Source organism: Lucilia sericata, unplaced genomic scaffold (genome assembly GCF_015586225.1).
Source record: "Lucilia sericata isolate MDLA Ls3-8-SP2 unplaced genomic scaffold, ASM1558622v1 Contig000798F_arrow, whole genome shotgun sequence".
In the NCBI taxonomy this organism is placed as follows: domain Eukaryota; kingdom Metazoa; phylum Arthropoda; class Insecta; order Diptera; family Calliphoridae; genus Lucilia; species Lucilia sericata.
In genome coordinates this window covers 163531-181933 of record NW_023994790.1, presented here as the reverse complement: position 1 = coordinate 181933, position 18403 = coordinate 163531, and the positions used below count along the sequence as shown (strand labels likewise).

At 27.9% G+C, this 18403-nt stretch overlaps 1 protein-coding gene across 1 annotated transcript in view; it reads right to left on the bottom strand.

The window, feature by feature from the left end:
- Positions 1-2909: 2909 nt before the first annotated feature.
- The window catches only part of LOC119608160 (fizzy-related protein homolog), a 41706-nt gene continuing 26212 nt past the window's right edge, over positions 2910-18403 (bottom strand). The window contains exons 4-7 of the mRNA XM_037962463.1: positions 6696-6806; positions 6499-6621; positions 6241-6375; positions 2910-3737 (exon numbers count right to left, since the gene is read on the bottom strand). Coding sequence (XP_037818391.1) covers positions 3045-3737; positions 6241-6375; positions 6499-6621; positions 6696-6806 — 1062 coding nt within the window. The 3' untranslated portion in view covers positions 2910-3044. The remainder of the gene's footprint in view (positions 3738-6240; positions 6376-6498; positions 6622-6695; positions 6807-18403) is intronic.

The following is an 18403-nucleotide window of genomic DNA, read 5'->3' as shown; positions in this document are numbered from 1 at the left end:
AGTCAAAATTTGAAACGATTTAAGAAGACTTAAATCAAATAATTTATTTATGTTTAAAATTTTCACAAATTAATGGGCATTTTAATTTTATATTATTTACTTAAATTGAAAAAGCTTAAATTTAAATTCTTTGAAATATATATTTTCTTTAAATATATATTTTTTTATATAACTTATGATTTATATAATTCAGTTCTTTTAGCTAATTTTTAATTGTTTATATTCATGTGGAAATTAACAAATCAGCTGGAAAAATTCATTAATTATTATTTGTTTTTTTTTTTATTAAATATTTTTTTGTTTTGTTAGATTAAAAATTTATTATTATAACATTGCACGCCAGCTTTTGGTCGCATATGCATTTTCAAAACTCCTATAGAAATTGTAATTGTTCATTATTTTTATATGAACATTTTAGAATTTATTTGGTAAAAGTTTAAAGAACACAATAATATATCAAATTATCAAGGATAAATAAATTTAGTAAAAATATAAAGACCGTTTGCACTCTGTTCTTGAGACCATATGGTATATTTTAATATTAATATTTAATATTAATATTTTAATATTAAGGTTTTAGTCAAGATTTTGGATACAGTTGAGTTAAATCTTAAAAAACCCTTTAGAATGGGTTTGGTTTCCCCCTGAAAAAGAGTTTTTATTAACTGCTTTAATGAGGGACAAAAAACTAAATTTCAGGAGAAAAAAGTTTGTTTTATTTCGGATTAAGTCAAATATTAGGATGGATTGGGTTTCGTTTTGATAATGGGTTAACCTTTTAACGAAAGCCAAACAAACCAACAATTTTGCACAATAAACAAGTTAAAGATTTGTTTTGGATTAAATCCAATATGAGGGCTGATATAATTTCGTCCTGAGAAACAGAACTTGGCCGTAGTAACTATTCAAACGTCTGATTTGCTTTGGATTAAATCAAATATTAGGACGAGTTGGGTTTCATCCTGAAAAAGATGTTTAAAGGTTTGGTTTGTATTAAGACGAAAGTCATACCAAAATGTTTTTAGAAGAATCAATCAAAGGTTTGTTTTACTTCATGTCTTCTCATCTTGCAGGAAATTCCTAAGGAACCTTCTGGACCCAATTGAAGTTATGTTACAACAGTATAAAATATACCTTTTCGGCAAATTTCGTCGAATTTAACAAAAGCTAAACAAACCAAAAACTTGTCGGGAGAAACAAGTTCGAAAATTTTGTTTTGGATTAAGACATTAGGACATTATTAGGATGGATTGTGTTTCACCCTGAGATAAAGTGTTATCTAAAAATCAAAAAGAAAACAAATGAAATCTTTGTTTTGGATTGAATTGATTATTAAGTCTTTTTCCAAGAATCAATAATTTAAATTTTAAATCAATTGTACCTCTGCAAACCCTAAAATATTTGTATCAGACCTATCAAACATACCAATCGCATTGATTTCAAAATCCTAATAGTTTTGTTAATTCACAGAAAATTCAATTTGTTTTTAAAATTGCTTATTATTTTTAATAAAGTGTTTTCGATAGATTAGTATTTAGAGTTCTAATCTGTCAGACCGTAGGTCGTGGGTTCGATTCCCATCAGAGACACTTGTAAAGGAAAGCACAACGATGGTGGCCTAGATGTATTTGTTTGGATTCGGTGTAACATACATCCCTCTTTCCAACTAACTAACTAACTAATGATTTAATAATCTTTAAGAAAAACTAATTTCAATTCCGCTTTAAACTAAAAATGGTTCCATGGGAAAGAAATTTTAGTTTTTCTTAAGAAGCAAAATACATAAACAATTTCAGTTTTTATCGGAATGGAATTCCGTTATAGCACTGCACAATCGGTCTATTCGTTTTAAAGAATACAGTATCGATGTTGCCAACTAAAATTAAAGTTTATTTTGTTCAGACTTTAAATGTTGTTGAGATTTTTTACAGTATATCGAAGGATTATAATGATCTCTTTACATTCCTTTGGATATTTTTGAACTGGTTCAACAAAGTAAGACACTTTTTTCAAGAAACTTTAATTTTAATTAGGAAGATCGAGCAGTTTTTTCTTAGTAAATTTTGAAATATTGTTTCCAAAAATATTTCCTGTTAATCTTAATTTATCATCAATAATTTGATTAAGAATAAAGAATCATAACTCCTAATTCCTCTTTGTTAATTATTAGCATTCATTAAAGTTTTACCAACACATGTTTATTGTTTATATTATAAATTTTACAACAAATTTATTTGTTTTATCAAAAAGTTTTTTTTTTTCATTTTCATTACAGCATAAATCAAAATTCAGTTTTTTTAAAGTTATTACATAAAATTTCCAAGAAAAAATTATTTTACAAATCCAAGTTAAGTTATAAAATTTTGTAAATTTATATAAAAAAAACTAAATTCACAAAAAAAGTTTCAAAATTAAGAATATATGCGGCGGCCCTATTTATCTCAGAAAAAAATTAGAAAAAAAACTATAAAATAATTTTACTAAACTAAAAGCTAAGAAAAAAAAATAATAAAAAATAAACAAGCTAAATACATTATAAATGTATAAATTGGTATAATAAAATTGCTAAAACCTTGTTAAATAATAAAAAAAAGAAAATAATAAAATAGATAAAAAATTAAAACATATTCTTTCATTAAATTAATAGTTATTTTTTGTTAATTTGTATAATTATAGGACAAAAGTTGTTTGTATAGAAAAATATATAATTGTTTATAGCAACAGTTGAGAAAATATATGTAAATGACACAACAAACTCTCAATAATTGAGGTGTTATATAGAAATAATTGTTAAAAAAGAAAAACAAATCTATAAAAATAGCAAAAAAAAATAATAAGTTTGGTTTTTTCTCTTAATAGATTTTTGGTGATTTGCTTTAACATAAAATGAAGATGGATGATAACTCAAGTTGTTGTAGTTGTTTAATGTTGGCGATTTTTTTTGTTGATTTGTTCCTAAATTATGATGATTACATATACATACATTTGTATAAGTTACTAGTCAAAACGTTTTTGTTTAGTCCTTTTGTTTTCCTGCTAGAAAATTATCTAATATTTGTAAATAAATTTAAAACCGATTTATTTTCCTTTTGACTTCTAGCTTTACTAAACACATTCCAAAAACGTAATGTCTCATCGCCAGCTCCTGTAACAATAGCTTCACCATCAGGACTTAGAGCCAAATAGAGTACACGATATGAGTGGCCGGTCAATTTAGCCACTTGTGTTAGGGAGGGATATTTCCATACTAAAATTTGATTTTGAGAATAACCATGAGTTGACACCAACTCCGATGAGTGTTTCGACCAGGCTAAATTACACACTTGTGAGCCAGTGTCTACACATTGCATAGGTTGTCCGGTTAAAGTATTCCAAAAACGTATACAACGATCAGCTGTACCGCCACCACTTGCCAATAGACCATGATGATGTGGTGACCATGCAATAGCTTTAACAGCGGCCATATGTTCGGTGTAGGATTGTACCGGATTAAGGGAATGTTGATTCCAGACATATAGACGATTATCATTACCGCCACTAGCTAAATATTGATTATCAGGAGACCATTTTAAGCCACAAACTTCTTGACGGTGGCCAACTAAGCGACGTTCGGATTGTTGGGCTGGTGTGCGTGTATCTCTTTGTATGATAAGACGATCTCGGGAACCACTCGAAAGAATATCACCATTCCAGGCTAAAGCTCCAACACGAGCAGAATGTCCATTTAATTTGTTGATCTGCAATGGGAATAAATAATAAAATAAAATGAGTTACTTTGAATATGTTTACTAAAAGAAAATAAAGCATAGTTTTAGGCATTAATAATAAACACAATTTTGTTGCTAAACAAGTAAAATAACGACTGTTACGGGAAATGTTTGGCAAATCATAAATTGGAACTACATAATATATATATTTTCTGAATATTTACTATTTTCTTCAAAATTAACTATTTATTTTATGAATTTAATTACTTTTTAGTTGGCATTTAAATAAATAAACTAAACAACTGTGGGAAAATATAAATTTTAACAAAACCCTGATACTGTATCTTCAAATTGAACTAATTTTCGATCTCATTTTCTATGAACATACTTATATACTAAAATATTTAAATTTTGTATGAATTGTTAATTGTTTTTATAGTTTATATATGGGTTTGTTACGCGCTTTTTATAATGTTCACCACCATATGGAGTATTGTAAAAAAAGTCATGAAATTTTCTAAATAGAAAACAAATTTACATTAACTCTAATGCTGGTATTTTTGAAAACTACCTAAATTCTTTTAAAAAAAAAGATTCACATTCAATTAACCATTATTTGTTATAATAGGGAAGAAAATAACGCAAAGTAATGCATGGACTTACACCTTTATAACAACAATAGCAAATTGATATTTTGGGTTCAAAAGTGATAGGTTATAAAAGGTCTTGTTCTCTATCTAGCTCAGCATACCCGCATTTTGTTTTATTTCAAATCGTGTTAGAAATATAAAGACAATGTGTGAAATTGAAATGATCATTACATATTTTTAGACATTGTTACCATTTTTTTTGTCATTTTAAAATCGTTGTAAAATTTTGTTGCATCAATAGATGTATCAATATTAAAGTCAATATACTAATCAATAGATGAATCCCTAGAAGAGTCAATAAACTAGTACATAGAATAGTTAATAGATGAGTTCACAGAGTAGACAATAAACTACTTGATACATTTTACAATTGACTAGTGCATAGGCTTGTCAATATACTATTTTATAGAATAGTTTAAATACTAGTCAATATACTAGATACAAATATCAATATGTGTCTCAATAAAATAAATTTGTTAACAAAAACTTAAGTGCTTTTTAATTTAATCCATCCGGCAAATAGAGAAGAAACGGCGCCATTAAATTACAAAAAGTTGTTTTCCCCAGGGTCGTCCTCCTCTGCCGAATGACAATTCTCGCCTAAATGTCCAGGCCAGGCCCCCTCTCACGTATTATCCTTTTAACGATCACGATAGCCCTGCCTATTTCTAGCTTAACCCCCAGTACAACCAGTTGTTTCCCTTTCCTTTCTTATAATGTATTCAGAATTTCAATATTATGGTATACGCACAACGAACGACGAATTTCGTATAGCACGACGAACTAGTCGACAAAAATTCGTTGCGTAAATTAGTCGAATGGAACACAATCAAATTATTCGTACTGCGAATTCGTTTCAATATTTGTTTGTTCGAAATTAGAAAAAGTAAGAAAAAGGAACAAAAATTATATTTTTGTGAATCTCCACGATTTTGATAATTTTAAGAGCTTTAAAATTTATTCGAACATTATTTCGAAATTAGAAAATGTAAGAAATTGGCCTCGAAAAGAACTAAAATTATATTTTTGTGAATTTCCCCAATTTTGAGATTATTTTAACAGCTTCAAAATTTTTTCGAACATTACTTCGAATTTTCGAACTTAATTTTAAATATTCCAACATAACATTGTAGTGTCATCAAGTATACTCCAGACTGCCAAATTTCAGCAAATTCGGGCTACCGGAATTGGTTTTAAAACAATTTTCCCCAATTAATTCGTCGTTCGTCTGCGTAAGAAATAGAAATAAACCTATTGCATAGTTCGTTACGTACGACGAATTTCGTCATACTCAATGATTGTGTACATTTTCATATACCCAAGTGTGTTCTATTTCTGACGATGAATATTCGTTCCGAAAAATTCGTCGTTCGTCCCAATTGTGCGTATACTATTATACCCACGAGTTTGTAAATTCAGACAGAGCATCTCATAGAGTGACGGAACATGTGCGGTCATGGCAACTAACATATAACAGCATACTACCCTTATGGTGAGAGTTTTTGTTAGCCACTAGTTTCTTTATACACTAGCTAGGCCCTCACAGTGCACCTAACTACCTTGACCTCAAAGTGACTATATAACGTTCTGCAGTTAAGTCATTGCTACACAAAAATCGAATATTGAAAGGCCAAATAAAAACGACTGGATAGTGTCTAATGGTCGAGAGTTATTTGATTTTTCTATTCCTATTCTCTTAACCACTTATAAAAAGTGCAACATATGGGATTTACTGAAAAAATGTAGATCCCTTATATACGGTCTCAGCTATTTAAAGAAATTTTTTATGAAATACTCTACTTTTAGAAAATTAGCGATAAACTGTATGTTGTCTTTACATCAAAATATGAAAGATCGAAGTAAATATTATTAAGTATACACACCTGTTTACTAGCAGCAACATCCCATACCGTAACATAACCATGATGTGTACCAACAGCTACTAAATTACCACGTTCATTCCATGAAACTGATGTCACAGTATTTGCATCAGGGCTAAGGTCACACAAACGTGTTACCTAAAAGAAACAAATTAAAAAAAATAGCAAAAAATTAAATAAACAAACAATATTTGGAAAGTTAAACAGAAGTTTGCAAAACTAATAACTAATTAAAAAAGCAAATAGATATTAATAACATACTTGACTTGTACAGGCACTCCATAGGTAAACACAACTACCTAAACCCACAGCCAAGACATTTTGTGATGACCAATCGACTAAATTTAAATAGAAATCATCTTGTAATTCAGGAGCATCCAAAACCTTTTGGAATTTAAAAAATAAAGAAAATTAACAAATTTCGAAATTTAAATTAAATTTATTTTTTTAAAACTTACTTTGAAGGGTATGCGGGATATTTTTCTTGTTGCCTTGCGGGGAGAACGTAAAAGTTTTTGACTTTTTGTGCTTACAGGTGATAATGAGTAGGGACATTGTTCATTGAAATCCTGTAAATAGAAAAAATAAAAATTCCAATAATTAAATATTTATTTAACAAAAGGTAGCTTATTTTTTGGATTACTAATAATTCAAATAATTTTAAACAAAGAATATTTCTTTATTTATTTTAATAACACACAACAATTGTTTAATTAACAATAACATGTGAAATTGTCTGATCAAATGGTCTGTGAAAAGAAAAGTCAAAAAGAAGCGGTTATATATAAAAAGTTTATTTGTTCTATTTCAATATTCATTGCTAAGTTAGAGCTTTAAATTTGTATTTAAGTTGTTTTTTTAAATATTAAATTAAATTTTTTTTCTTAGCAAACACACTGTACATTCAAAATGGTGGTTTAGTTAGAAAAAAATCCAGTTTTTTAAATTAACAAACATTTTTAAGTAATGACTGAATAAAATTTTAACTTGCATAAAGCCGCTTACAAAAAATATTTTTAATTACATTAACAAATTAAATTTACTTTAGGTTCATCAAATCTTAAAACATAAATCTCCACTGGAAGACCATGAATGACATAAGAAATGTGCGATAACAATGTTTCTTTTATATTAAAAGAAATCTCTGGTAATTGTGTTTATTTTTCAGTTTCCTTCTTAAAATTACTAATCTTTTTAACAGTTCATATTGTTTAAGCACACGCACAATTGTTAAGATCATTAACCTTCTATAATTGTCAAAACATGACTACCAACCGACTGTCGGACCAAAATAACTGAATTTCAAAAAGAAAAGATTGTAAATGTTTATTTGAAAGAGTGAAAAGAGAAAAAAGTTTTGTTTTTAATTATTTTGACATGTTAAGCCATAATGGATAATGAACTTTATTTGTTTGTTTGTTGTTGTTCTTATTTTTTTAGGCAAATCCGTCAAAACATGTTTCCAAGTTAATGAGTACAAATGTTTTTCGTAAATCTTAAACAACTGAAATAAGAAAAAATTACCAGTATTTATCATTGGCATGAGGGCATTAGGGTTAAGAAAAAAACCCGTCAGGAATAATTTTCCAATCGCGTGTAAACATAAACACTTGAGATTTTTGAATAGAAACTAGGAACTAGTGATGCTTGTATTACTTTTAGAATCCTTTGTTGTAGTTCCAAAGTACATTTTAAGAGTTTCCAAAGAACTAATTCTTTGGTACTAGTTATAAATTCCAATGGAACACTTCCGAAGCAACTTCTTGGAACAAGTTGAAAAAAACACTTAAAATCAACTAACTAACTAACTAACTAACTAACTAACTAACTAACTAACTAACTAACTAACTAACTAACTAACTAACTAACTAACTAACTAACTAACTAACTAACTAACTAACTAACTAACTAACTAACTAACTAACTAACTAACTAACTAACTAACTAACTAACTAACTAACTAACTAACTAACTAACTAACTAACTAACTAACTAACCAACTAACTAACTAACCAACTAACTAACTAACTAACCAACTAACTAACTAATCAATAAACTAATTGAATAAAGAATGTACTGGTTGGTTGGTTCTTCTGGCTGCGAAAGACGCACACGTGGGTCCCTTTGATCCGTTTGTGATAGCTCTAAGAAGATTTTTAGAAGTGAAAATAGGAAAGAAGAAATTGTAGTAGGAGGCAAGAGTAGAATGCAAAAGATGAAAATTGATGACCTATATTAGAGTCTTGGACTCTAAGAGCTACTAGTCAGTACTGTTGAGCTGCATTATATCAAATCAACTGCAATACCTGATAAAGGCATTTTCATCAAGTCAACCGCAATGCCTGATAAAGGCGTTTATGTTATCTTGTTTAATTGTGATAAAAGTTGCTAAGTTAGGATTAGCTTTGTTTCAGAAGATAGTCCGTTAAGCGGTTGCCATATCTTCCTCCAAAGATACATGTTGGTTTCTTTCTCCATTTTGCCTGAGAGAGTTCGTAGAACATGTTGTTTATGCGTTCTTTTGCATACTTCGAACCAAAGTAAATTAATAAAGTAGCGACACTAGTTGTTGTACAACAAACGTCTACAAAAACCACAGGCAATTTGTTTTTGTTCGAAATACTCACTTGTCAAAATTTGTTTACAAAAGTGAACTAATAATTAATGGAAAATATGGCATTATTGTTGTACTTTCCAAAAATATGTTGTTATTTATATTAAAAGTCACAGAGTTTTCTTTATTTTTTAAAAATTAGAACATTTTTAAAAATATTATATACTTAAAATACTCTTTTTCACATTAAATACAACAAATTACTCAGAAATTTGTACAAAAGCTAGCGTTAAAATGAAAACAAATATGGCAACATAAACATTTTTGACAAGTAAGTCCACAAATGGCAAGTTTAAAAAAAATAGTCAGCTGTTCAAATGAGTCTACTTTATAAATTTACTTTGCTTCGAACTGTCTACTATAGAAATGGTATAAGTCCGAAACGGACATTTGTAGAGCTATTTTGTCTGGCATCAGAAACTTGATTGTAGCTTCATTGTCGGTAAAGATTAGGACATCTCTTTTCGACTTCTTATGATATCAGAGCCAGTTTCCAGTTCTATTTATGGCTGATGTGTCTAATGTTGTAAAATCGTAGAAGATTTGACAAATATCAAGAATACGAAGTGTTAACATTTAAATGTTCCTTTAAAATAAATGGAGTTCGCTTTGCGTTAAAACAAAATCGTTGTTGACATTTCTACTTTGTTTGCGGGGGAATTAACCTTGAAAGTACTAAATACACTGAACCCACTGAACTTTTGTCAAAATAAAACTGTTGATTTAATGCAAATATTGTTATCTGTTTAACCATTATTAAATTTCAATTAAACAATTTTAATATACTAAAGCATGACCCAAACTGTTTTATCATTTAGTCAATTATAACTTTAGAACCAATCAATCGTTTTACATTATTATATCTTTATATTAACTAATATGAAAAAAGTAGAGATAAATTCACAAATTTATTGAAAATATTGAAGAAAAAACAACTGGTTTATTTATTTATTCGAATAAAACATTTCATATAAACATCGGGATTCCGACGGTGTTTGATTTGTCTATTTGGTAAATCACAGACTATATAATAAAGCTAAAAAAATCTAGTTTTATATGTTCAATTTCTTGTTTTAAAATCAAGTATTTTTTGTTTGTTTTCATTAAAAATTATAGTAATTTACATAGTTTTCGTTTGCGATATAATATCGAAGACACCTGTGCGCTCTATCAACTATGTATTTCACTTGATTGTAACACAAATTCCCTCCAAAAAATATGTAAATCATATTTAATGATCATTAATACAGAATTAATACAAATAAAGAAAAAAGAAACCAGTTTTAAAAAAATGCCGGCTTTCTGTAGTATTTTTCTTTAAGCGCCGCCCACTTTATTTTGATTTTATTTTCTTTAAACAAAATAACAAGACAACGTGTTGTCTCAAATAAACTTAAAGCGAACAATAAATAAAATCATATTATTGGCCATAAAAAACTCTGCTACTAACAAGTATGTACAAAAAAGAAATGTTGGGGAACTAAATAAAACAGAAAGAAATCCAAATGAAATCAAAAATTGAACTACATTGACTTATTGGTTTAATGTTTCTTTTATATAGTAAAACTGGTTTTTTTAATTAAAATTTGGAAATAGTGTTTTTTTCTAATTTCCAAACAAGTATGTATGTACTTGAAAAATTTATGTGAGAATAGCAAATATTTCTACAGTATGATCAGAAATAAATGAGCCACACCTGATAATTAATTACAATATGTAGGTATGTAGTAAGGAGTGTCTGTGCTAAGTTAGTGTTAAAAATAGAATTTGATATTTGGTGAAACAATAATCAAAAATTTCTTAAAATTGTATTATTTATTTGACATTTTGCACAATGACAGGGCGGGTTTTTAACTACATACTCAGTTAAATGTGGGTTAACTCGCTGTTAGATTAAACTCGCAACGGAAAGTGGACTTTAAACGATAATTGTGTTTTTCAGTAATGGCTTTAAGAGTAGTTAAGTTTGTTAGTATTGCAAACGCGTTGTACGCGGCAACCCGTTATAGGCTTCTGTCAAAAAAAGTTGAAAAAGTGAATTTTCATCTAACAAGTTACACACTGTAGTTTGTAACGCGTTTGCCGCGAAAAGTTCAGCCACTTTTGACGCATCGGCAGCTGCGTAGAATAAGAATAAACTAAAATGAAATAAATTTAAACAACAATGAATGAAAAATATTAACAAATAAACAAAAACTTAAAATTTTGATTTTTAAAATAGTAAAAAACATTAAAAGAATGAAGCGTGGTGTGTAACTTGCAGCAGGTAAAGTGCGAAAAGTTTGAAAAGCGTAAAATGCGTTGTCGCCTCAACATGTGTTGTGTACTTCCACCTTTATTCAGTCAAAAACATAAACAATGAACAGCTGTGTTTTTGCAAATAATACTTTTGTAAAATCAAAAACATTAGAAAAGAATTAAATAAATATTGAAAACAATAATAATAATATTGATAAAACAAATCCAAAAATTACTATTTACTTCAAATATTAAGTTTTTCTTCTTTCGAATTGATTATTTAATTGTTTTTGTAGATTGTGCTACAATTTAAAGCACAGTGCGTCGAAATTTTAACAGAACAGTTCTTTATATTGACATTTTTAATCAATGAACGTTAAAATCATATTCTAAACGGGATCTTATATGATTGCCGATGCTTTACAAAAGATTTATAACAATTGTATAATAATTAAGACATTTATGAGCATTTAAAATGTATACTGGGAGCTATATTTATGGGGAATCGTATACCTACTCTCATTACCAAACAAAACTTACAAAATATTGAATATTTGAATATCGCTTTATCGCAATATTTTTTAAGTTATACAAACGGATGTATTTGTATTTTATGGAATAAACAATATATATTTTTTTGGGTTTTAAATTAGAATGATGGAGCATCAATAACCCAGATTATCAGGATATCGCAAACGAGCTATATCTTCATATAGGAATTTGGAGCACAGTTGGAGAGCAGAGTTTTATCCACAAGGTTAAATCGTGAGTATTTTGTGGTCTCCATCAGTTAAATACATAGTACATAATCTCACTCTGAGGTAAGACGAAAGCACGTGTTTGATGCAAACAACGCATAACTTGGAAGCAGTTATAAGAAGAAATACATTTTTCTTCAATGGTTTAAGCAGTGCGATTGAGACGCAATTTTGTCGAAGGCTTGGCAACCAACACAAGTCTGATTGTGTTTACCAAATAATGGCGATTAAAAACATAACCTCACTCTGAGGTAAAACGAAGGCACGCGTTTGTTGCACAACCCATACGAAGTAATTCGAAGTAAGTTGGCAACAAACACAAGCCTGACCGTCCTTAACAAATACACAAATTGTATGGTATTTTACTTCCACAACACTGACACATTTGATCGCCTATTTGAACTGATCATTTTAAAATATATATATTATGTACTTATTTGATCTCTGACGTAACATATTTTTCAAAAAAGACTTTTTTTTAATTAACACATTTGCATATACCAGCAAAACCACAAGTTAGAAACAATGATGGATGTTTTTAGTTGCAAAATCTTAATTTACATAAAAGTTGGACTTGGCGGTTTTGCACACTAAGTTCTTTTTTGGTTTTTGTGAGAAATATTTGCTATTTTTTTATCACTTTCCCATAAAAACAAAGATTACTATTATAATCTAACTAAAATTCAATTTGAATTAAAAGAAACCTTCTAGTGAATTTAGGGAATTTAAAAAATAAATATTTTTTTTTGTATTGTGGTTAATATGTTTTTACTATAATATGCTGCAACTTAAACAAGTGCTATATTAATTTTAGTATAATCAAAAGGTTAAATATTAGTTTGTGGTTACCTTTAATTTATTTTAATAAGTATATATTATAAATATTTATGGTTTTTTTTTTTTCAAGAAATGTGGGAAATTTATATATTTATAAATGCATATTTTTAGAATTTTTATGGTTTACAGAAATTTAGTGGTTTAATTTTGTTGGTTAATTTGTTGTTATTAGTTGTGATTTTATGAAAATATAAGGGAATTTTTCTGCGTTTTACAAAAGAATTTAAAATGAATTTCAAAAATTAAGTCATTTTTTAAAACCCAAATAACACGTGTTTATAAACCAAAAATTTCAAAGAGAATAAAAATTAATTAATTCTAAAAAAATTAAAATAATTTCTTTATTTAGAGAATATTTTCTAACAAAATTATTAAATTTTTAAAATACAGAATATTTTTTATTTAAAGAAATTTCTTGTTTAATGCAATTTTCTATTCATGATAGACATTTTACGGTCGTAAGTGGTTAAAGTCATTTCTCCAACATAGGACATTCCCTTCCCTTTTCTTAATAAATTATTTCAATAAATTCTCTCCTAATTAGCTTACTGCATATCGAGGGACTATATTCAATAGTCTCTATCTAAAATAATACAAGTTTTCAGGAGAGCAAAAAACTGTTTATTTCGCTAGTTCGTGAAGATTTTTTAATTTTTTCTTTTACAATATATTTTTACGACCATATTCTAAACCATTATATAAAAAGAATTTTATTTTTTGCATTATTTACAAAATTATTTACAAATTTATATCCGATAGAGCTTATTTATCTACGAAAATGTTCATTCAACCAACAGATGGAGAGTTTTTCATGGAAACATAAAATTTTTATTTGAATTAAAATCAATAAATATTATATTTTATACAAATTGTTGAAAAAGCAACAGATTATAATGTTTTGGTCCAAAATCAATGTTATATGGTTAAACACGACAATAAAATTGATTTAATTAGTATCATAATGAGCGATATCTCAAAAACTATTAGACCGATTTTAAATATTTTGACGGATTTGTGTTCAGCATGTCCAAATTATTAAGAAGACTTGTTTTGCAACAGAAAATTATCCAAAGGGATCGAGTTTGAAGCAATTTTTGGATAAGATAGAGAGTTTTGCATTCAGAATTTTTCTTTTTTTAAGATAGAGAAATTTAAAAAATGCTATAAAATTGCCAAAAAATATTTTTTTTCTTTGAAATTTATATCACTGATGCGCGATAGTTTGCTGAATATTTTGCCATCAAAATCTCATTTTCATAAAAATGACAGATAGCGACTATTGAATATAGTCCCTCGATATATTCGCTGAATTTCCGATTTCACTTTCCGGTTTACATAGTTTTAAAACATTATTTACAAATAAAATTTTTTACATATTTAATTTACTTTTTATTTTAGTTTTCTATAAAAAAACACCATAATCTATTCAATTAAAAAAAACTGTGTCAATGCAATACAAAAGTATAAAAAAATTGTATTTACAATGTACGCATGAAAATATCATAAATTGTCTGCGTATTCGACTAGTAGATTACACGTTTACATTTAAGTGTGAAATGTGTAGTTACAAATTCAAATGCGTAGCAAAAAGACAGCTAAACGTGTTGCCTACGCAATGCAAATTTTTAAACATTTCTAAATTGACTTTTTTTTATTTATTTACAATTTATTGCAAAAATAAAAATGCAAAAAAACTAACATTTACTTTTTAGTTTTAAAGTAAATAGATTAAAAACTGCGTAAACTAATGGCCTTGAAATGTTGTTTTCTTAAATTTATGTTAAAAATCAATTGCGTGTGAAGATCACATTAATTTGAAGAGCTATTTGTACATTAAAAATTTTAAGCAAAATTTTGAAAACAAATTCATTGATTGAAACATTTAAGAGATATTGCAAAATCAAAGTTTTACAAATTGAATGTATTTAAAATTTTAGCAATATAACCGAAACTAAACTACCAAAACAAGACCTAAAGTGTTTCTTTTCATACCCTTTTATATAAAATTGTCATTCCGTTTGTAATTTCCGACCCCATGAAATATACATACATAAATATATATTCTGTATTCTTACAGGTAGCGGTCTATCCATCTGTATGTTTGTTGGAATCAATTTTCTGACGACTCCTGATATCTGGAAGTACACGCGTTGAGACGGCAAAGCTTTTCAAACTTTTCGCGCTTTACAAGCTGCAAGTTACACACCACGCGTCATTTCGATCTTTCTTTTAATGTTTTTTACGAATATTACTATTTTAAAAATCAAAATTTTAAGATTTTTGTTTATTGAAAGTTCTTTGAAAGTTCTATATTTTCTAGGTATCGATTAAATTCCAACTGATTTAATATTTTCCTTCATTTAACATAATTTTATTTTAATCATAAAAAACTTTTAAAAATTGCATCTAAAACCACTTATAAATTATTCATTACACCGTCTATATAATTAAGCCTTATCATATAGATTCCAATTGAAAGCAACAACAAACAACAACAAAATTCTGACAGACTTGTCGGTATGGGAATTTACATGGCAGGCAAGTAAATAAATTACATTTAAAGTTTAAAACGTAGCTGACCCTTTGGTTTTGTTTTTTGTTTTTTTTTTTTTTTTGTACAATACATACTTATACGTATATTGATTCTTTAATCAATTTAATGTCTACAGACAAGTATAATTGAATTTTCAAATTATTTTCAATTAAAAATAAACAAAAAAAATGGTTTTCTTGTCTTGAAAGTTAATTTAATTAGCGTTAAATTTGATTGAACTTATTAAGAATTTTTTTTTGGTGTAAATAAAATGTTGGAATTTATAACTTTAACGAGGATAATTTTACATGATTTTGGTTATAGTTTTAAGAATTATAAAATTACTAATTGACAGCTACAAATATGTGTAACAGATCTCTGATAAAAATGTGTGTATTGCCCTCTACTTAATATACTTTTAAATTTAAAATGTTCTAACCCAGCAAACTCAAAATCTAAACATTAAAGCTAATGACGTTACCAATTCTTAACAAGTAAAAAATCTATCCTATTTATTAAAAAGATCCTCAACTTAAATGCTGTTAAGCTTTCTTAATAATGAAAAACTTAATAATTTAAAATCAACATTCTCATTATTAGATCAAAATCTTTCAATGCTCGCTTGAATTTTTTACTAGAATTTTTCGATAAAAAAATCTAAAAAATTTATCATCATGGAGTAAATTAATTTTTTATTATCTTTAAATTGCTATGAAATGTGTATTTTATTAAATGATTGTAATAGTTTTTTTTATTTCTTTAGTAAAAAAATGTTAGCATCATTTTTATTTTGAAGAATCCAAAAAGTATATTAATTAAACATATACATACGTTTAGCGAAAAAGTACGTAGAATTATAAGTTACAGAAAGTGGACAACAAAATATGGCTGAAGAAAAATGCAAAATGTATGAAAAATACTTTTGATATCGCTGTTAAAGTAGAAATTAGTTTTTTAAACCTATCTTATACACAAAAACAAAACCAATTGATTACCTTACATATTACAAGTAATCTAGCGTGTGGTTAATTTAAGAGTACATATGTATATAAAATACAGAGTTATCGGGCTACTTGAGCGAGTGTTAAATAGTCAATAACACTTAGAATCAACTCAAATGAGAGTACCCCAGTAAAATCTAGGCAGAGTCGAGCAGACAACTCTAGTCAGTTGGTCTGTCAGAGACACCCAGTCAGTTAATTCTACTCAAAGTCCAGGCATATTCTACTCCATACTTTATTCTCCCTATAGCCATCAAGTTTAGTTTAGTATCCCTAAATTACGAGCAATCGGTCAAATCAAGTGAGAATTAATAGTCGTCTAGTCAACTCAAGTGAGAGTCGATCGGACAACTCTAGACAGTAGCGACTAGTCAAAATTAATCAGACTCAACCATTCAGAGACAACCAGATCAGTGAGAATCGAAACATCAACTCTCAATCATTATCCACGAGTAAAATCTAGTCCGAGTTGACAAGTCAACTATATTATGCGAATCAACCAGATAACTCGAGACTGTGTCGTCCAGTCAACTCTAGTGATAGTCGTCAACTGTAGTGGGAAACAATCAGCCAATCAGTGAGAATGAACTCTAGTGTTGGTCGGTCAGTCAATTAAAAGTCGACCAGTCTACTCTAAAGACAGTCCACAAGTCAACTTTATTGAGATTCGACCACTTTTCGACTTTCGACTAAGTAAGAGTCTACCAGTAAACTATAGACTGTGTCTCGAAAGCAATTCGCCCTAAATACACTAACAGAAAAATTTGTTTACGTTTTGAACAATCCTGTACATGTCTAGTGTAATATAAAACTAACTACCGGGTTCTAATTTATTGTTATTGGCAAAAAACAAACAAGTTCTTTTGTCTTTATATAATAAACCAACTTCTGTTACTATAGCCCAAAAGACATTTATCTTTATTTCACCTCAAAACAATAGCAACAACATCATCATTAGATCACAAAAATATTAAAAAGGGGTAGTGGTCAGTAATAATAATAGCAGCAAAAAATCTATTGTAAATAATTATTGTAGAGTAATAAAAAATACCCACACCCACTATTGTTTCTGTTAAAAAAATTTTGTAATAAATTATTCTTTTATATTGTGGTTTTCAATTGTTTTTTTCTTATCATTACATTATTATAATGCTGAATAAGTTAGTTAGAAAGGTAGATAGATATGAAGGTGGGTTTAGGCCTATTAACAAAAAAACATAGATCACATACGCACTTACCAAAAAAAAAAAAAATACCAGTAGCTTACTACAACAAAAAAATAAAAAATGCTAAAAATTAAATGAGCACTAATTGTGTCAAAATGTACACAAGACATGTATGTTTAGAAATGTACAATTTTGAATTTGAATTTTTTTTTATTTTGGTTAGATTTTAATAAAATTTATGAATGATTATAATTTAATTAATATTACAACCATGAAATGTCATAAAGTATTAGAAGACACAGCAGCAGCAGCAGTATAATTTGATAAACAAAAATATATAAATTTATTCTTAAGACTGTTGTTAGAAGACAATAGACAAGGAAAAGAAGACAGTGAGATAAATTAACATAAATTCCAATAGAGCTAGAGTTAATACATTTTGAGAATGATTTTGGAATGATAAAATTATTTTTTTAATAAAATCTATAGTTGTTAAAAACGTGTTAATTTTTCTTAACAAGAAGATGCCTGTGTGTTAAGATTTTAGAATATTGTAAATGTTGCCAGATGTATTAGGAACTTTTAATGATCTATGAACCAGTTTATTAAATGGACATACCCCTAGGTCTATGGAATGGGTTAGGGACTAAGATATGAAAATGCACGGTCTATGTGTTAATCTATAGACACGTCTATTGTCTAATCTACTATGACTGGTTTATAGACTAATCTACTAACTAGTTTATGGGTTACCTTATTGATGGTCAAGTATATAGATTAGGTAAGTGACTTAGGTATGAATTAGTCATGCAACAGTTTATTCACTAATCTATAGACATGTCCTTTGATTAATCTTTGGACTGATTTATTGACTAGACTGTGGACTAATTTTTCATAACAAGAAGATGTCAGTGTGTTAAGATTTTAGAATATTGTAAATGTTGCCAGATGTATTAGGAACTTTTGATGATCTATGAACTAGTTTATTAAATGGACATACCCCTAGGTCTATGGAATGG